General features: G+C 39.2%; 1 protein-coding gene and 1 non-coding gene across 2 annotated transcripts in view; both read right to left on the reverse strand.

Annotated features, from left to right (window-relative positions):
• Positions 1–20,319, reverse strand: part of LOC124168344 — a 47,972-nt gene extending 27,653 nt beyond the window's left edge. The window contains exons 1-2 of the mRNA XM_046546531.1: positions 20,146–20,319; positions 5,175–5,545 (exon numbers count right to left, since the gene is read on the reverse strand). Of these exons, the coding sequence (XP_046402487.1) occupies positions 5,175–5,535 (361 nt within the window). The 5' untranslated portion in view covers positions 5,536–5,545; positions 20,146–20,319. The remainder of the gene's footprint in view (positions 1–5,174; positions 5,546–20,145) is intronic.
• Trnad-guc lies at positions 19,255–19,326 on the reverse strand. Its single transcript has one exon. It is a non-coding gene; the product is annotated as a tRNA-Asp (tRNA).
• Positions 20,320–21,666: the final 1,347 nt, after the last annotated feature.

The following is a 21,666-nucleotide window of genomic DNA, read 5'->3' on the forward strand; positions in this document are numbered from 1 at the left end:
GTGCACAGATGTAAGGTAATTTTTCTGTACACATTATGCACATCATACTATGGACAGTTTTAAGGTGTGTTCTGTATGCATACTGTCTGAAGTGTGTACAGGTTTTGACAGGTTATGCACTTTTGGAGCCGCTTTTATAGTGGCTGCTTAACGATAGGCATAAGGATAAGATAATACAGCTTTTAATGTTAGCAATGAAACTTCTATTAGATGCCTACAAAATAATTATAAGCTATTTAGCAAACGTATGACAAAATTCAATCATTTATGTTAAATAGTATTAGGTGCACAACTAATCTCTCGCTGTTTTTTAAATGAAAAATACATCTCTATTTAAAAAAGGTTATAAATGAATCATTAAAAGTATTTTCCGTCGCTTCCTAAAAAATTTCCCCATCGTTGAGGCAGAGCCCGAATATCGTTATGGTAGAAGTGATTGTCTTTTAAAGCTATCCTCTAATCCTGCTTTTTTGCACCAAACGGTTGTCAATGCAGGAATGAAGGACAAGCAACTTGTATTCCCTGACCTTTCTTATTACTCTCTCCACATGGGTCCTAAAGCTTTCTATTTGCTTAGTTAGCTTAACTTCATCTTGAGAGCTCTCTACCTTCTTGGGAACTCTTGGTGGTCTACTTAACTCTCAAATTTTACCACTGAATGAGTGAACAGTTAGTTTGAACGAGCGATCTACTTTTACCCCACAGCCTTTTAGAATTTGATCAAGAAATCCAGTCTATGCGAATGACACTATCTATTGCCCGGCCACCATTACCCCTCGAAATGAAATCTTCTAAGAAGAATCATATGATTTATTTTTTTGATTGAGTTTAGATCCATACTATAGAAAATGTCACTCACTGCAGTGAGTACTGATCTATTTTTTTTTTGCTCCAATTCAGGTTAAACTTTACCAAATTGGGTTACCTGGTTTTTCAATGCCTATTTCTTAACAATCAATAGTTGACTCTACATGCGAATTGCAAGCAGGAAAGGGAATTGGCATATTAAGCAACATCTTATTTTTGTCAACCCAAAAAACTAGATTTTTCAAAAGACTAGCCACCGGAATAATGGAAGCAGAGAAATATCGTGCCGCTGTCGAGGGTGAGACATTGAGATCTTCTAGGCTAAAATATTGAAGGATTTGTTGAGTCTAATTTTCCTGAACATAGCAATAACAGGTAACCCAGTCTTTCCTGATAGCATATTGACATTAAAATAATTTTCACAATCTACTCTTAAATACAATGCTGCCTTTTTCCAAGAAAAACACAATATACTTGACCCTTTGGCTACATATCTCCCTGTCTGATTCCATGTGAGTCACTTATCATATTCATAGGAGAAGTAGCAGAATTGGCAGAAACAGGTTTCTTTTCTGAACACCAACAATTTTTGATTCTGGTTTCGATTGGCATGACTTTTCCTGACCTCGACTTTCCACCACTTCCTCAGGTTGTATTTCCTCCTATGGCTCTAAGTCAGTTGATTGGAGGAGATAGTGATTATGCATAAGTGAGTTTCTTACAAATTATACACTGCAAATATGATTTCAAGGGAGTTCAGTTGGAATACTATGCATGTGAATCAATTGATTTCGGAGAGAGGGAGGGTAGCCTACTGTATGCATCCTTTAAATATTCTTATCATGATTAATCATTGACGAATTCAAAACATACAATAATTATAAGACATCGGATACTACGAGGGCCGTCAACCTACGATAACTCAGCAAAAACAGCATGCAAGCGACAGGCGGGTACTGCACGAACAGGGCAACTGCACGTCCTCCGCACCACACGCTCAAGTCATTTCTCAGCATAATTCTGTAGTAATTACTTAAGGTAAAGTGATCTTCACGAACAAATCCCGTCGTTTTCGTCGACAGATCGTTCTTCCTCTTCATCGCCTTAACCCACTTCTTTCTTCTCGCTTTATTATTCGACACAAAGACGAATATTTTATTAGAATTTCGAGATGTATTTGAACGCATAGGCACCACGCAATATTTATTATTCGATATTATAAACAGCTCTTCACGTAGGTAAACATACCGTCTTCCTGGCGTTCGTATACCGCAACAATCTCGAAGCTCCACGCCTCGGACGTTAGCAACTCTGTTTGGGGAGAAATGACGTCACTCCTCTTGGACACACTACTTTCGTTCGCACCCCCCACTCCTCCACTTTGACCTTTAATATCTTGAAAAGTAACGCTAGTATTGAAATTTCCCCCGGTAGATATTCTTTCCTAGAGGTTTACTACATTTTGACAGAGTTTTCAAAAAATGTGAAAATTCCCCATTGCAGATTCTTTCAACTACAGAACATACCTTAAATCAATCGTGCTATCTATTTTGGAGGATTCAGGATATTAATAATTTCTTTCAATAGACTAAATAATCTTCCTAACTTTGGGTAAATTTTGAGAGAAATGTGAGATTTTCTCAACTGAGAGCTATTCCAAGCCAAGTTATACCATTTCATGTTATTGTGAACCAATAGAGATCCTTTCTTTAAGTTTTCAGCTCCATCAAAATACCAAGTTAAGTTGCTGTAATCAAGGCATAAGACCTGAATGCTTTCTAAAAGCCATTTCAGTCTCATATCAGCTCTAATCAAGAGTGAACACTCCAGCTAATTTGGAAATATTTTCTCGGTGGAAACTGGGATTCTCAGAATCTCATTCCTTGCACTTATTGATTTTCAATTGTTTCCAAGAACAACATAAACCAATATATATTTGGCTCAAGGTAGTTGAGTGCGGCCATCGTGGCCGACACACTGAGGCACCTCAAATGAGACCCTCATTTGTGTGGTTCTGGCTTGCTCAAGTCTCAATCCATAACATTGGAGAGGGATTTGAGACGCCCTCCACCATGGGAATGGGAATAATCCTGAACCCTCTTAAGCTCAGTTTGAAAGTAAAAACTCTACAAACTGGTAAAATGATACATGCATTACATTAAAAAATATTTCAAACAGATGAGCAAGTTCCAAATCATGATACATATTGAAATGGATCAGTTTGAAAAACATATGAATGGACTGCAAACATTAGAAATATACAGTTAGTCCCAGCAACTCAAAAGCCCCATTCACAAGTTAACAAGATCAATCTTACTATGATCCACATGGATATATATGCAGAGGTAGGACAACTGGGAGGTCTGGGGGTGTGGAATATAATAAATAAATAATGAAATTTTAATCCTTAACCTATCGAGATTGAAATGAATTTTCATTCGCCCGGGTTCCACTGTAATCAATTAAAATCACATGCCATAGGGACATATTTATTCTGCGAGCTCTTACAGAAGACTGCGATTGGTGCTTTAGTGAGGTGGAGCTGTAACCATCTCACGGCCACTGTGAGAACTACATCAACATCTCCCTTTTTTAAACTTGAATTAATTAATTCACTTAGCTGATCCTGAACAAGAATAATTATTAACAATTTACCAAAACAAATACCCACATCAAAATAATATAATAGCAAATAATAATAGTTAACAATATGTTCAACAAATTAAATACACAAAACAATTAAGTAAATACATACTTATATTCAATATCAGGATCGGCTAAGTGAATTAATTAATTCAAATTTAAAAAAGGGAGATGTTGATGTAGTTCCCATAGTGGCCGTGAAATGGTACCAGCTCCACCTCACTAAAGCACCTATTTTGCCAGCCACGCATCAGTTTTCTGTAAGAGATCACAGAATAAACGTCTCTATGGCATATGAGTTTTAATTGATTACAGTCGAACCCGGGCTACAACGACAATCTTACAAGATTGAAATATGTTCATTTAAATTAGTATTTTGTTTACTCAAGGCGGTGTTAATTATGCTGTTTAATGAGACATAATTGAAATCAAGTTAACTGCTCAATGTTGGTGTTGTGACAGTAAATTTGTCAGTTTCGGAACAGGAGGGCACCAAAGATTTCCAGGCTGGAGGGCATAGCAGGATACGTCTCGGTGGCCCAGCACGGGCCTACATGGTATCAATTTTAGAGGATTCGGGATATTATTTATTTCTTCCTCTCTGTCCTCACCTTTCACCCCTTCCACCACCTCCTACCCTACATTCCAGCCGGAGAGAGTTTTCCAATGACAGTTCAAAAGGAGGATTGGAGAACCCTGCACCAGCACAGTTTGCTGCCAATTGCTGTCCCTCAAACACACCTCACACCCTTTCCTAGTCCTACAACGTTGTCACGTGCATATGAAGCAGTAAAACAAGCCCTTTCCTCAAGTCACCAAAATAAAGAATTCTTCCTTTGGGTCCTTAACGCTCGTCGTCCCTTCTGGTTCCTTTCTTTGCGGAACCCTTTTGTTTACATGTTACGTGGGCATTTCCCTTTCTTACCTGGCAACCTTGCCACCTACCCCAAACTAGACAAACTAGACCCTTCTAACTGTCATCGGACCACTCTCAGCGGCTGGACTATACCTCTCACACAGCGTTTCGCCAAGTTCTGTAGCAAATGACAATGCAATCAATTTGTTTTGAAGTAGCACATGGATCCTGCCTTTTTAGATAGAGTATAGAGATATCATAGAGTAGTGAATTTTAATTTTTTAAGCATTTTAGAAGAGTCATATGATCAATATTAAAACCCTGATAACTCGAACCTCACTATCTGGACGCTCCGAGGAAAATCGACGGGCCCTATGGAGTCGTCGCCACTGTACCCATTTCTATGGTTTTCTTACCGAAAAACATAATAAGCAGCTTATCGTAAGCTAAGGGACTTATGTAAGGCAAGGATAAGATTTTAGGGAAGAATAGGTAAGGAATGCCATCAAATATCCTCATATTAACATAAGTTGCTTGGAGTGCCAAAGGCGACAGAACAATGTACACACGCATACTACGCTGCTAAGAGCTCTGTGATAGAAAAAAAAGAAAGCTTTGCTTGCCTTGAGAATATCAATGAATCGACAACTTCTTACTTGAAAATTGTTTACCTGAGTGAGTTGGTCTATAGAAATTATTCTGCTTCAATTATGCAGAAATAAAATTTGTGAGACATTGGTGAGAGAAATGTTTAATATTTAAAAAATATTGATATCTACCTATTTCTGAAGACTTGATTTTTCCACAAAGTTTATTATGAGCTCATGAGCTAAGCTCTGATCAAATTACTTTTATACTGAATACTTACACAACTCTAAGTCACTCACTGTGTATTGTAAACTCTGGTTAAAAATAACAAAATTTTTATAATTTGAAGATGAATCATCTCCTTTACGGCTGTCCTCTTCAAATTCATCAGGAGAGTCATCTGAAGACACATCTTCATTTGATTGGCTGGCCTCAACATCATCAATAGGGGAGTCTTCTCCACTGAATATTTTACACCCCAAGTTTTTAAAGAACTTAATCGCAAACACAGCATCCTCAAGATTTTTAGTTGTTGGTTGGGTAGAATCTATTTCATGTAGATAAACAGCAAAATATATGTTTCCACCCATTGGGAATATGCTCACAGTATTCCGAAGTGATTCATTTCCAGCTGCAGCCATGGTAATCCAGCTGAAATTTAGAGTATTTACGTCAATGTTTGAGTCATTTCAATCGTTTTAATAATCACTATATACCAAATTACTCGATGTGCGACAAAACAGTTCATAAAACCAGCTACACATGTTCAGACAAAACAATCCAACTGTCAGAACTAATTTCATCAGAAATGATGATTGGTCCTTATATACCATCCAAATTCCCAGCCTTCCCAACCAGAGTATTTAGGAATTGTAATGCCTGAATCAATGTGCACGGACTTCTTATTATCAACCAACTTACCCAATTACCCACATTAATGGTATTTCAATATGTACTAACCATATACATATATGGTATATACATATCACACATTATATATATAGTATATACATATCACACACTGCCATTGCTTACTAAATGTAATATTTCAACCTGGTGGGGACAGGTCATAAGGTTTATTTGCTGAGAACTTTGTGACACTCAAACATAGTAATCTCAAGCGTGGCGGAATTTCTCTTTCCAGGATCTCCACTTTCATAACATTTAAATTGCATGGGCTGAGCAACTCTTGGAATCATCAGGTCTGTATCACATGTTTATGGGCAAAATTAGAGAAAAAAAAGTAAAACAAAATGCCGGGTCAAACAAGTCTGACACATTCTGTTGCTCATTCTTCTTCTTTTAAAACGAATATTACAAACTAGGAAGGAAATTGAAACACCCCTCCAACAATCATTTTCATGCAAAGTTATTAATTCACAGGAATTTAAATTATACTTGGTACAACATGAATGTTGATTATGGCTGGTAGTTTAGTTTAGATAATAGATGGTTTGTATTGACAAGGGATGTGTATATATAAACATAGTTTCACGCAATCTTCCTCACTGAATGGCTTCCCAAAACATGGCAGCTGTAGGTGACAACCACAGTCTGGATGATTTACAGAAATGTAGAAATTTTTAAAGGCTAAAAGATGACTTTTGAATGTTATTCAAAAAAGGAAAACTGACAGATTTTTTCAAATATGCATGATACAATTGATTTGGATCATTTTAAGTCATATCAGGCCATGCAGTGCACTTGTACGAACAAACAAATGATGAATTAATACAAATAAGAGGGATTAAAAAAATATACAATAGAGGGATATATAGTAAAATTGACCCTCTTATTAGAGAAACAAACACTAGCCCTGTTGATACAATCTGATAAAACGTATATGATGTATGGACCATAAATGCTTTTCAGGTTTAATAGTGAGATAGAGCAAGGTATAAGCTTGTACACAATCATAGTCGCTACATCACTAGACATAGGCGGATTTAGGGGGGGGGGGCACGTGGCCCCTCAGACGCTTAAAAACATAGACAAGATTTTTAATACAATTACCATTACGTTTGTTTTATTTTGTGTGTTACGGAGCCCCAATCATTTGATTTAATAACTTCAATATCAAAATGAAGAGAATATTTTCTGCATTTTAATTGTTGTATTTTGTTTCTAATCTCATATGTGAGAAGATCTGTCAGACCCCCCCAGAAAAAATACTGGATCTGCCCCTGTCACTAGAATTCTTTTTTTTTTATTATTAATTTTTAGTGATTAGCAGGGCCAGTTCTAGACATTTTTCTAGTGTAATCAAACAAAAATATCAACGACTAAAGAAGAGGGAAGATGCATAAGAGTGCAGCTGTTGAGATTGACGTTGTGACATTATGGACAAATGGCCTCAAGTTAAAATATAGTTAAATGGCTAAAGTTTATGATAATACACAACCTTTTCAAAAATTAGGATATATCTCCTCATAATAAGTAACAAAAAGCGATTGAAAAATTAGTAAATAATATGTATATAATATTACAATTGTTAATGTTGACGTGTCTAAATGATGAGAATTCTTGTCATCCGTCCGGAACGCTTGACAATGAAGAAAATTCTCGCCATCCGCAAGTAACGTGTTAAAAACCACTGCTTAGGCATTCCCTTTTGCTTGGTGCCGTATCTGGCCACGTACTTTGCTTACAGCTTTAATCGGCCCTGGTGATTAGCTGATATCGCTCCAGAGAATATTCATAAATGTGCATCTCCTTTCACTAGATAACTTCGACACCATACCATTTGGTTCACCCAAGACGGGTAAGCCATTTTACATGTTTTTGGAATTGAGGAATGTGATCAAATTTCATCTATCTGATAAATATCAAGCCATGACCAAGTAGCGTAGCCAGGATTTCGAAATGGGGGAGGGGGGAAGGTATACCAAAGATTTCGGGGCCCTATCGGGGTGTATGGAAAACACCCCGGGATAAAAAGGGGCAGGGGCGCAGCTAGGAATAAAGGCTAGGGGGGTTTCAGGCGCAAAACACTGGGGTGTCTGAGGGTGTGGAGTACCCGCCAAGGTAAGAGGGAGGTGCGTGGGCCCTCCCCTAGAAAAAATTTCATATAAATGGTTCAAAATGGTGAGTTTTGCAGCCTTCTGAGAGATATTTTATTAATATTTACAGTATTCTATAAGTAATTAAACTTCAAAATTTCTCTGAGCTCTGGGGGTGGGGGGGGTTTTATCCCCAGAACCCCCCCCCCTCGCTGCGCCACTGAAAAGGGGGTCCGGTAAATTATGGAATTGTTGATGTTGGAAACGTGATTTTTAGGACTCAAAAACAGTACTTTTTTATTTATTCAGGCCTTCTTAACATTCAGAAACTTATAGTCCGTCCAAACACGGAAGGCGGGAAAGAGATTAACGAGAGGCCAACAACAGCCGCGTACCCGAACAGTTACCGGGGTCCGGTCGATTATGAGTCACGAATCGCCCTCAGCTCTGAAAAATTATCGCATAAAAATGGGCGTGATTTGTAATTTTGAATACAGTTTGGATGTCTACGAGTGATTCCATGGAAAAAGATTCTAAACACGACGTAGTGTCAATTAGTTACCTAGTGCGACCCTTTCGAGACGGCGGAGTTTTCGTCTTAGCATGACTGCTGTACTGAGCCCCAAGAGACTCCTATTTCTCGTGGTACGGAGCATTTTTGGAGGGCATTCGTTAAGATGGGTCTCACTGAACCTTTTTCGACCCCTCCACGCAAGGACTTCGCATTATCTCAGACTCCGAGAGTAGTTGTGCTCCCTCCTTTCCGGGTTTACTACCGCACCTCCGGCATTGGTTCGCGGTCAACTTATGTATTGCTTATATGTATTTAGCAAATGGATAATTGTTGCTTGTTGTAAATTGCAGACTTTGAATTGAATTCCTCATTTTTTTCTGAGCATTGTCAAAATTTTACCCGAAGTTCTAAGGCCAATATTAACGCATTTAATGCAGCAACAATTTCCATGTTGATGTTTATACATAACTCGAGATATAAGTTGATATTTATCGTAGAATTTCGTTTAAAAATTGTAAACGCTGCTCAAAAGAGAAATAATTCAATTCTTAGTTTATTTTTCTTGAGAAATGAACAAATATTTATTTCGAAACCTGACTGGATAAACAATTGTATGACCGCTGTCCCTTACCGCTAAGAGGGGTTATAAAAGACGAGGGGTCGGGGTACCTGCTCCCGGTTTCCGAGGGTAAATCCTAAACATCGCAGGGTTGCGTCCCGAGACAAAGACGAGGTAAACCCGCGACCTTCCTAAAAGGGGGAGAGCTATAAAACGTATATATACGGCTTTCAATGTCCTGGCTAGGAAAATCTCACACGTAAATATACAGCCGTCGTCTCCCGGGTCAGGAAACGTCCACACGTATGTATAAGTGTATAGTAGGGAAGAATTTAAACAAAAAACCAAAATACGTTTTTTTGGAACCATAAGTTTTACACAACTAATTGATATAATTCCTCTAAGTTTACCTTCAACGAGGCCAGACTGACACGTTACAAACTTAATATACCCAATGCCTCGCTTAACGCAAGGGATGCGTTCCATAGGGTCTTTGTGCTCATCGAATTTGCGTTATTCGAGACTATTTTAACATGGGAAAGATAGGGATGCGTTCCCGGTAGCATAGTTGTTGGGTGTAGAATTTCCTATAAACCATACATTATTATGTATGGTTTATAGGAAATTCGGTTTATCTATTATTAGTCTTAGAAAACCTTATTTATAGATAACATTTACAGTTTAAAATATCTTTAAAATACGTAGGTACGCATTCAAAGACGTTTTTTCCTGTTAAAAAAACATTCGCACGTGCTTTAGAAATTCCCACTCTATGTGCGGGTGGGCTAACATCTAGGAAAAAACATTTTAGCTCAGGGGTTTGCAATGCATTGACGGCAGGTGACGAATTTTAAAACCACTCTTAAAACAATTCTTGTGTCACCCAGGCCCTTTTGTCTTGAAGCTTTTACTTGACGTTTATGATGAATCCAGATGATTAGAAGTCTCTCCGCTTTTTATCGAGCAATGAACTTAGCATACATGTTAACAGCATGGCTGCAGTTGGTGTGGCTGATGTCACTGACGTTCTAACTCCGTCTCTATTCAGAATAAGGTTCGGACTGCCAAAATCGTGAGCTTAAATTTACATGCAATATCTATTTGACGCTCTCCGTTTTCAAAGCAATAGATCACTTTCAATTTCTCTTCTAGGTTTATGCTTTTCCTAGATAACTTCTTTATTTTTCCATCCGCATTCCTATTTTTTGACATTATTCACATGGTTTTTACTCCGCATGGCTCTATCAAAATCATCTTCTACTGCTGAACATCCGCCGCACTGTTTTCCTGGGACGCAGAGGGCTTTCGACTGCTGGAAGGGAAAGAACCCAATATGTTTGAGAATCTTTCTCGGACTTTTTCACGTGTTTATGCTATTCATACGAAACTCAGCCCCCGTTCCAATTCTCCCCCGTGAATACATTGAGGGCTCTCTGGACCCTTTACGTGGAAGTCAATTCGTCCGGTAACCTAGGACGGCAAAAAATATATGTATCTCAAACCTTATAAAAAAAACCCACTACCTCCAAACTTAATTAATAATCTAAATTAACTTATATGAGAGTGTGAAAAGCCAAGGGGTACAAGTGATTTTTTTTCTCAACAGAGTTAGGTGAAGTTAATTGTTAGAAAAAATGCAAAAAAATTGGTTTCCAAGGGATACGAGTGAGTTTCAATTTTGTGCTGACATCGAGTGGAAAATCAAATGTACTACTAAATATTTAGTCGGTCTCGTTTGTTTTCTATACCTAACTCTGTGTAGAAAAAATAAATCACTTGTACCCGTTGGCTTCCAATCCACTCATATCATTAAGTAAGGGAGACAAGATAAATTCCGTAGGTCGGCCACTTAGACCGCATAGCGAGTAATGTTTTTGGCCATTGCGTGGCAATTAGCAAAGCAGCAAAGCAAAGCAGCGTTGGGAGTTAATAATGAAAAACACTTTGTTACTTCCACAAAATTTTGTCGAAGTAACAAAGTGTTTTTCATTATTAATATGGAGCCCTTCCACCACGTAAAAGCTTCAAGTTTCGATTTAATCAGCGTTAGGAGGTTTTCCCGAGGAATGAATTTGCGCTAATCGAATTTGCGCTTATCGAGATTGCGCTAATCGAGGCATGGGTGTATATGAATAAATACACTAACCGCACTCCTTACGGTAGAGAGATTAAGTACGCATTTTCATCGAAGTTCTACGATGAGAAATACGGATTTTTCGAAAAGTGATCAGATTGTAGCCGACTGCCTACAAAAAAAATTGGCAGAGCCGAAGCTGTGGGAGGGGAGAAGGAAAGCAAAAGGCGCCTTTTTCTCCCCCACTTCACTTTGAAAGCTTGCCTTCGGGCACGTGGATCTATTCATGTACATAATACCCTGCGAGCTACAGCTAGGGTGTTTGGCAGGAGACGATCAATCATCAACATGCAAGAGGATTCCCACATGTGAACCTTTATTGTAGGTAGTATTCTACCTATTAAGGTAGGTTTCCATTAAGTGCTTGAGAAGCATTCAGGGAAAATCCCCTGTCTTCAATCGCTTCCCTATTAAAGCCAGAATAAGGCCAACTCCCTTTCATCATATCTAAAAATCTTATTCTTTTCCTTCCCCTCCCTCGTTTGCCTAACATTCTCCCCTCTAACACTGCTTTCAACATCCCCTTCCCGCTAAGTACTCGCTCCATCCATACCTTCTGTCTCCTCCGTATCTCATCTCAGTGGCGGATACAGACGGGGGCGCAGGCCCCCCCCCTTTGCGGGGCCGTCCGTATTGCCAAACATTGCAGAACCACAATTATAACTTTTTATATCATAAGATGGCATTGTATTTTATATGTGTATAATAAATTTGATTGAAATTGTCTCAAACTCTGCATGCGACTTGATTATTTTTTATCAGGATAAAAGTAAAGGTAACTCAAGATATATTTTGCGCCCCTCCTTCGAGTTTTTTCTGTATCCGCCACTGTCTCATCTAAGAGCTGCCTCTCCTCACCCACCATGGATGGCGGGAGAAACATAGACTATGAGGTTATGAAAATTAACTCTAAGGTTGGGGCATAAAAGTCGTCACACACCAGAGCCATTTTACAATGTAAATTAATAAGTTAACAATTTATGTCTTAAACAGTTTAAGTGTTTATTATTTTATTATTCCGATTTCAAATAATCGGAATCGAAAAAAGTTGAATCGACTCATCCCTAAATAAATACCTTTTCGCTGTTCACGCCGGCGCAATCTACCTCGAAATTTTTCTCGGAATTACCACGGAAGCGTTTTTCCCGTCCGGCGGTCCACCCAGCACCCATTGTATGCTAATGAACCCGCGCGGCGATCGAAAAGTCGACCAGCGCTGGCGAAAAATAAGTAAGTGATTCCGTCACGACCTCACGTATCAGTTGTCAACGGCAGGAATGAGGGATTCCGGACTGACAAGGTGGTCCTCTCGGAGGGACAGTACTGTCGGTGAGAAATGAAAGATACGGAGTTTGCCGCAAGGAGTGTATTTTAGACTGTTGGTTCATAGACAGGAGTGATCTCCTGTCTCGGATTCTCCGGGTCAATCTGACATATGTACGTATGTTATAAATGAAATAGAAAACCATCGATAAATATAAATCAATATAAAAGTTGTCTCGGAAAAAAACAATAATGGGTTGTTATTGATTTTGCCGAAAAAGAGAGAACACGGAAGTTTCATAATATATGTACGTCAAAAGATCAAGAGAAAAAATAAATAAAGAAAGTAAGTAGTGGTCAGAAAATTAACTCTATCGCTGCGTCACAATAAATCGACGAGCTTACCTTCCACGGCCCTACGGTTGGCCGATACGCGGGTTCCGACACTTGACAAAATGACCTCGGGTGAATGATGCGTGCAGATTTTTAAGGATTCGCGGCATCCGACCGCACCCCCGTGCGTTATAGAACTTTCCACTCGTGCGCCATACTTTTCTGTAAAGAGCACTCGCACCAGCTGTCAAAAATGCATTCCACACTATCAGCAAAATCAGCACAGTACAGGCATAATGGAATGTTCCAGAAACCTCACGCTCGCCTCGCGTCGGATGTCAACTACAAGAATGGATTGCGTCGCGTCTGTTGTAAATTGGTTGGCACTTGTAACTGATGGTAATTTTTAAAGCTAAAGTTAAAAAAATCCGGTTATTATTTTTTTCTTAATTACCCATGGTGGGTGAGGAGAGGCAGCTTTTGGATGAAACGCGGAGGAAACAGAAGGTACCCATACAAAAAAATCTGTGCTGTGGCTGTACTAAAGCTGCACTGTAACTGTGCTAAAAGGGCTGTACTGTGACTCTACTTAAACTGCACTTGAATTGAAACATCGCAGTACAGTTATAGCACGGTCAGAGTGCAGTTGCCATAGCACAGTCACAGTGGAGTTGTCATAGCACAGTCACAGTGGAGTTGCCATAGCACAGTCAGAGTACAGTTGCCTTAGCACAGTCATAGTGCAGTTGCCATAGCACAGCCACAGTGCAGCTGCCATAGCACAGTTTTTACTGTAATACTCTGTCCATGAATCAATAATTGAGTCTTGATGTGGCTATTGCATTCCCTGTATATCTTATTGAAAACAAGAAGCAGAATTAAATCAAGATAGGCCAATTAGCAGAGATATATAGTTCCCTTTTTAGGTGTTTGAAGATTGGTTGCCTGATCCAATCAGAAAACCGCAAAGAGATAACAGTGGCCAAAACGACTACACTCATTCGAATGTTTACTAGTCTAAGGAAAGATAAACCATATTCCTAACAGACACTCACTGAATTTGTTACGTTCCACTTCCTTAATATGAACAAAGTTTATGGTACTAAAAATATTGCTATCGAAGCCCTTAGGTTCTATGAGAAAAATTGACAAATCCTATTCTGCACATCAACGGGCACTCAACATAAAAACCACCAAAATTTACTTCAGTGCTATTTGTCTAGTTGCCACAAATATGCCCACCTCGATAGTTTTTGTTGATGAAGTTTCAGTACTAACGCCGTGGAGCACAATAAATGACAATAAGATATGAAAATAAAAGAAATTTATTAAATACAAATATACTCATGATTATAAACATAAAAATGAAAGTCTTGCTAAGGCATGGCCGCTCAATTCATTTGCCTCTTTGGCTTCCTTCCTGAAATTAAAAGGAAAAAACATTACATACTGATATCTAATAAAGTGTTACTTCAAAATTTGACTGTTTAAGTTTGTCTGAATTTAATTTTAGAGAAGTTGAGTACTTACCTCCAGCAGCAGAGTATAAATAAAGATGTCTTTTTTCAACTCTCTCGTGCTTCGCAAGGAGTAGATTGCGAGTCGTCGAAATCAATCGTGGAAAGTTGATTCATCGCGAACCACACGGATTTCAGCAAAATCGACGATATCACTTCACCAGCAAGAAAAATTCCCGGCTAAGTAGCTAATTTTGATGTAATTGAAGTAAAGTTCACTTCTTCATGTTCTTAGCGTCGATCTTACATCGACGTATCCATCGTACAGCGTAGAATTCAGAGCACGTAAACAAGTAATGTTACAACCGGTTCAACACCAATGCTCTAACAAAGATGGCTGAGTATCGGCGGAAGTTGTTCTTTTGACCATACTTTACCAAAATAATAAGCAAGCTGGAGCTATGCATTGCCGCTGTAATGTCAGCATAAATTTTTATATAATTTACGCATTCATATTCTCATGGAAATGATAGTTGATCGTAATATGAAATAATATAGGAAATACTTTCTCCTGTCAATGACTAGTTTAAGTCCAGCCCTGTCGCAGTGGTTTGAGCCATAGCGCCATAGTACAGATCCAGTCATGTTACCCAGCCCAGTCACAGTCCACTTTTAGCCACAGTACACTTCCAGTCATGTTTTCTAGCCCTGTCACAGTCCAGTTTGAGCTATAGTACAGTTCCAGTCCAGTTACCCAACCCAGTCACAGTCCAGTTTGAGCCATAGTACAGCTCCAGTCATGTTACCCAGCCCAGTCAAAGTGCAGTCTGAGCTCTAGCACAGTTCAAGCACAGTGATCCAGCACTGTTACAGTACAGTTCTTCTCAAATTCTAGCTGCCATAGTACAGTCTAGTACAGAAAAGTGTACTGTGACTGTGCTAAACACAGAGTTTAGTCCAGTTACAGTGCAGATTTAGTGCAGTCGCAGCACAGATTTTTTTGTATGGGTATGGATGAAGCGAGTCAGTGGAGTAACTAGGAAAATTCCTTGGGGGATGGGGTGGCCTGAGGTGGCCACACCCCCCCCCCCTCCAGGTAACTGGGGGTCCGGGGAAAAAAATGACATCCCTAGAAAAGCATTTTACATAATTTTGGCACAAAAAATTAACTTTTAGCAGATGCAGAGGTTAGTAGTAGTTTTGTGGGGCCAAGAAATGGTCAGGTAAACTGGACGGAAGGGCGACCCTTTTTCGAACCCTTTCTCGGGGTCTAAGAGATAATCCGGGTGCTCGGGAGACGGGCGTCACAGTATGAGGTAACCGCTGCCGATATGACCTATCGTAGTACATTTTTTACTTTACTAATTCCAGTACTTGGAGGTAAACAATTACACCTATCATACTCATTGCCGTTGGGCGATTAAATGCGTCTTTTGATCGAGGTTCTACGATGAGAAATAAGGAAAAGTGATCAAATTGATCGACCGATGCAGGTATTAAATATCAACACTAGACAATAGTTTTAAATGTTTTATTTTATTTCTCCGAGGCTTTGGGGGGGGGGGGGGATTGAGGATCTATCCCCTAATCCCCCCATAGTTACACCACTGGAACGAGTACTTAACATGGAGGATGTGTTGAAAACAGTGTTAGAGGGTAGAATGTTGGATCAACGACGGAGAGGAAGGAAGAGAATAGGATTTTTAAATACAATGAAAGGGAGTAGGCCTAATAATGAATTGATGAAGGACTTCAATGGATGTGAGACTACCAGAATACTTCTTAAATAATCTACGCAAACCTACCTTAATCTGAAGAATACATTGATAATAATTGTATTTCTGTAATTTAATTAATCATACTCCTTCCATTTAGGCAATATAAATCAGCCGTAGCGACCAGGCGCAATTGTGCATTCATAAAAATGTACAAAAGCTAAACTGTAGTTTCCTAAACCAAGCATAAACGGCAAACCATAGTTTTCATAATTCTAAATCCATACCTTTAGTCCTCACTACCCGATAAAAATTAACGGGTATATTTCGTTAGTATTATCATGGTTATTTTAAGTGTCCAATAAATGTTAAAATGTAAGTAAACTTTTTTCAACCTAGTTGTTGTCCGGATTACTCTATGTCACGCAAGGTTCACCAAACATCAAGGTTCAATTTTTCTATGATCCGAAAATACATGATTTGTATGTAGTAAAAATTATATATGGGCATTAAAAATATGCCGGAGCGAACGAACGTGCGTTGACACGTATTGCGCGCGAAACTTTGCTTCCCGGTAACCAGCACTGGCCCGGCGCGGCCCCTTTTTGCAACATGACATTGATAGAAGTTAGTGACAATCACAAATAATAATATATTTATTGGTTATACATATATCATAGAATAATTGCAAATGAATTAAGAAGTGTTTCTATTTATTTTATATTTCATTTCGAGGCAAACTGTAGGACTAGATTGTGTTTCAACATTATCATTATTTTGCGACAAAATATGCGTTCTTAAAATACGTAAAAAGCTATTTTATTAATCTATATTAATGTTTGCAACTTATTGTGGAAGATGAACGTTGTAGACGCAGTGGTTTTCCCTAGGTTGAGTTACAAAGTTCATGAAGTCGACAAAACGGCTAATTTTATGGTGCGCGAAGTCATTTATTGCACTCGCGTGTCTACATTTTTGAATTTTTCATAACAGAAAATAAATCGGAAATGAGAATAAAATTTCCTTTAAAATGACGTATTATTCATTATTATGGCATGCACTAAAGTCCGGATATAAATTAGCAAAGTACAGCGGAACATCATTTTGACGCCGACAGTAATACACAGCATTCCTATCTCTACCATTGACTGTCCTGAACTATCTCCAATTTAAATTATAAAGTTCCATGCAGACCTACTCGCACGCATTTGCTCCTCCATATGTCCATTCCCAGATTGTCACGGACCAAACGTTCCATCGTCTTCCGCCTCCCTTCTCTCATTGATTCTCTTCCAGACCACGTTGTCCCATTATCTTTTCTTAGCCATACTTTTACCAACCGAACTCTTTCCTATCTGAATAAAAATTCTTAATGCCAACTACATTTCTAAATTTAACGAATTGTTATTTCTTTAAATAAATGTTTAATTGTGTTTGTATTTTATATGTTTACTATATTGTGCCACTGTAAACTGGCTAGTATGCCGGATGTGGGTAATTTAGTAAATACATAATAATGAAATAAATGCCTAGCAATTGGGCCAAATTATATGCAGAGCTGCAATTCTTTACATGTAAGGCTAGTCAGGCACCTGCTGATTTTCTCGGTTTGAATTCAATTGTTTGAAGAGCCGTTTGAATGATAAAGGATAGCCGTCCTCCCTATTGAAGTTCTTCTCGTGATTCTATTCGTTCTTCCATTTCTATCGCCTACCTTATCAGTCGAGGGAAATATCTATTTTCTCTGGCGATGATTTTTGATTCTTGATAAAACAACACCTCCTAACCACACTCCAAGAGAATGGCTACGATCGAGAACCGATTCCGAAAATCGCGCGTAAAGCCTGAATCACACGATCATTTTTTTTCGTCGCGAAAGTAATCACTATCGAGATCACTTTTCCCGTCGCGAAAAGCAATCGCTCCTGTGATCATTTTTCTGAATCACACGGTCACTCCCGCCGTCGCTTTTCGCATCATTTCCAAATTCACAGCTCGTTGTCATAGGACCCACATTACGAAATTATATAGCGTGTTTGTTTATCTATGTCGTTCCCACAATTGTCAAACGTTGCGCTGCAATCGCTCCATAGGGGAATGCGTTCCGATTGGCTGATATGGGGTTTTAGTGACGGTTTTAGCGACGGAAAAAGCGACCGGACGAGTGATGAAAAATAGCGATGGGAATCCTCATCGCGATCGCGAAAAACAATTGCCGCCGACGATCATTTTGCGCAGTAATCGCGATAGTGATCACTTTCGCGACGAAAAAAAATGATCGTGTGATTCACGCTTAAGGAAGAGGAGAAACGAGATGTGGCCTTGGAAACAGCAAGGGAAGACCAGCAATAGGCAAAGACACATGCTCTCTTGCTATTCGCCGCAGGAACTTCGGAGAGGATCGCAAGAGTTTTCGCCAAACATGACGTTTTGACGAGATTCAAAAGCTTAAAGAAGACCTCTGACCTCCTCCGGAGTGAAAAAGAACGTCACCCATCTGATATTTATGAAGGAGTGTATGAAGTATCGTGTACCTGTGGTCAATCTTACATCGGGCAAACATCTAGATCCCTCAAATGCAGAATAAATGAACATTGTAAGGCAACCGAAAAGAAAAATTTTCGCTTTTCGGCGGTTACGGAGCATGCATGGTCGGGTCCTGGGCACGTCATACTAATCCAAGAATAAAAAAACGGGGCCGTCGTGTCGTGGGACTGGCCGACAGAAGTGAAAACTGAAATAATTATAATCCATTTATTTTTTATATAGATTTAATATTATTAAAGAACTAATTTTTCCAGTAATACTCATTTTTCAACAAATATTGAAATTATTTTTTTCAGCAAACTGTTTATTATTAAATATATATTAAAAATACGATGTGTATGAATAGAAAGTAACATCATTTATATATTAAATATATATCTCGAAAACTAATCGACTATTTCAAGTTTTAAGATTTTTCCTCCCGATGATTTTTTTTACTTTTACGTGCAATAAGCCAAATATCCACAACTATCACAGTTTGGGCTGCGAATTATGATGAATCAGTCAGTCAGTGAGTGAAATTGCAGCTTTATTGTAGTTTAATATTATATGATTTAAACCTATAATTGTTCACTATGCACATAAAAGAAACTGCCTTAAATTGTACTGACCTGTATTTTTATAGTGTATACACTCTTCTGCACGCTCATGCACGAGCTCTTTATATTTAATGGACTTATACAATATGCACTATAGATTTTTATTTTCAATTTTAATATTTTTAAAACAAAAAGACTTTAACAGCCTCTATTAAAAAAGTTTATTTGCCATAGTCAGCCTGCGTAGTTGAAATATCCATTGTAAAGTTTTTAAAATTGTATGAGATTGAGAAAATAATCCTCCCCGGCGGGGAATCGAACCCCGGTCTCCCGCGTGACAGGCGAGGATACTGACCACTATACTACCAAGGATGTGACAGTGCGAGACGAATTTTAAGACCCAAATCTACACCTCGCTGTAGCGATCACGGTGTCGGGTCGGTGACGCTCACGCGAATTCTAAGCTTTTTCCCCATCCCGCAAAAGTGCTTACCGCCGCTAAAGAAGTTTTCACTTAAAAAAAACAGAGAAAATAAATATTTCCCTCGGCTGATAAGGGAGGCAATAAAAATAGCGAATCATGGAAAGAATTTTGACAGGGGGGACGGCTGACATTTAGCTTCATCATTCAAACGGCTCTTCCAACAATGGAGTTCAAATCAGCATGCATCTTACAAGTAGCCTTATATATAAAGAACAACAGTTTCGCTGGCAGCAGTGCCAGCGAAACTGTTGTCATCACCAACAAACCGACGCGGTTGCACCGGAAATATGGAGAAATTGGAACCTGAACACCGCGGAAATCTACGTAGTCACAGAGAAAACGGCGACCATGTCTCCAACAAGGTTGTTCACCGGCCACGAAAAAGAGTCCGCTCGCCGCTCAAGGACAGGGCTGAGAGCTCTGCTGGCGTCAGCGCCGCCCCCCTCCCCACCATATGGATGGGGGAGGTGGATGGGGGAGGTTGGACGAGTATAGTAATTGATAACAAATTCCGAATTTTCATTCATCGCCGGACACATCGCACGACAAAGCGCAACAAGCAGCTGCTCCCGAAAGCCGTTAGCAACGATCCCTCCCGCAGCAAAAACCTACGTTCCAAAATGTTAAAATATTCGCCAAAAAACTGTTGTTTCATAAACCTAGCGTAAGCGATACGAATAAATGCTAAAACGTGAGTAGAATCTTACCTTGGTGTTGCCCAGCTTACTCTCTGCCGCCGAGAGTTCAACAAAGAGCTGCACACCCTTCCTTCGTTCAAGAGTCGCGAATATTGCGCTGGAAAGAATTTTATCACTTCCGTTCCCGCGCGAAATCCTTGACCTTGTTTGTTCTCCCTCGACAGCAGCAGTCCGTACGAGAAGTGAGGCAGGGCAGAGAGGCTGCGTGTGTATATATATCCCGACGTAAACACGTGATCACTCTTCCCTCCCTTTCCTGCTTGACGGTTTTTTAGCGACTAGTTTTCATTTAAGCCAAAAGAGGGCACATAGCGTTCGTGAAATTTTCAGTGGGCGCACCCTTTTCACTTTCCCATACCCCTAGAAAAATACCTCCTTCATTCGTGCATACTTACAGGATGTGATTTTCGTAAAGGGTACAGATTGTGTTCATTTTTAGCAGAGTCAGAATGTCATTTTTCCTCGAGGAATAAGAGATTATAACGGCAGCGTTAGAACTAGATTAAATAAATTAGATGACTTGTAGAGTAGCCTACCAACTTATGTATCCCTTTAATACATGTTTCTGAATTTTCATATCATTTCTAACAGCATGTTTAGTGTGTTCTAGCTTTATTGGCAGATTACCTTAATGAGTAGTTCGTAAGTTTCGCCTTTGCAAGAATGTTGTAGTAAATTTTTTAAGTATGAGTAAGGTTTTTTTGGATCGTGTGGTGTGCATGTGGGAATAGAATTGTATGCTGCATGTTGGTGATTGGTCACCCCCTGCCAAGCACCATAGAGGTGGCTCGCAGGGTATTATGTAGAGGTAGGCTAACTAGCAGGGGCGCCGACTTATAAAAAATATTGGGGGGGCCCATATCGGGGGTCTTGCCCCGGGAAGAGGTTATATTCAAAGTGTGTCGCAGCACCGTAACACTATCATAATTCACACCACTTGTTTTCAGTTAACCTGCTTACTACCTTATAATTATTTGTTTTAACACATTGTTGTATGTATTTTAAAGATAACTATCGTCAAACATGGGAAATAAAAAATACCAATATATATTTGTGATTTCTCCAAGCATAATATAACTTAATTATTATCTTGAATTATTGAGGGGGCTCCGCCCCCCCTAACGAAACTTTGAGGGGGCTTGGGCCCCCTCAGGCCCCATGGAGTCGGCGCCACTGCTAACTAGGCTTCAGTTTCTAAGGTCTCAAGATCAAGCGGGGTCTACATTAAAATTGCTAGTAAAATTAAAATGACACTATTCTAAGAACGGTATTTTTCATTTATGTATTGACGCATGCCATACCAAAACATTTGCTTCTATGCTACTCCAGCGCCTCTATGTTGGGTTCGCTGTAGGGGCTTCGGTATATTTAAAACAAAAGAAGTTTTCCATACAAGGGCGTACCCTGGCTCATAACTAGGGGGGAGATAGAACCCGTGATCGTTCAAGTTGTAACATTTTAGCATAGAAAAGCTGAATGAAACTAACATTTTAAGAAAATTATTAAAGCCCTTTATTATTTTATGTAATA

This window comes from Ischnura elegans, chromosome 11, assembly GCF_921293095.1.
Source record: "Ischnura elegans chromosome 11, ioIscEleg1.1, whole genome shotgun sequence".
NCBI classification, from domain to species: Eukaryota; Metazoa; Arthropoda; class Insecta; order Odonata; family Coenagrionidae; genus Ischnura; species Ischnura elegans.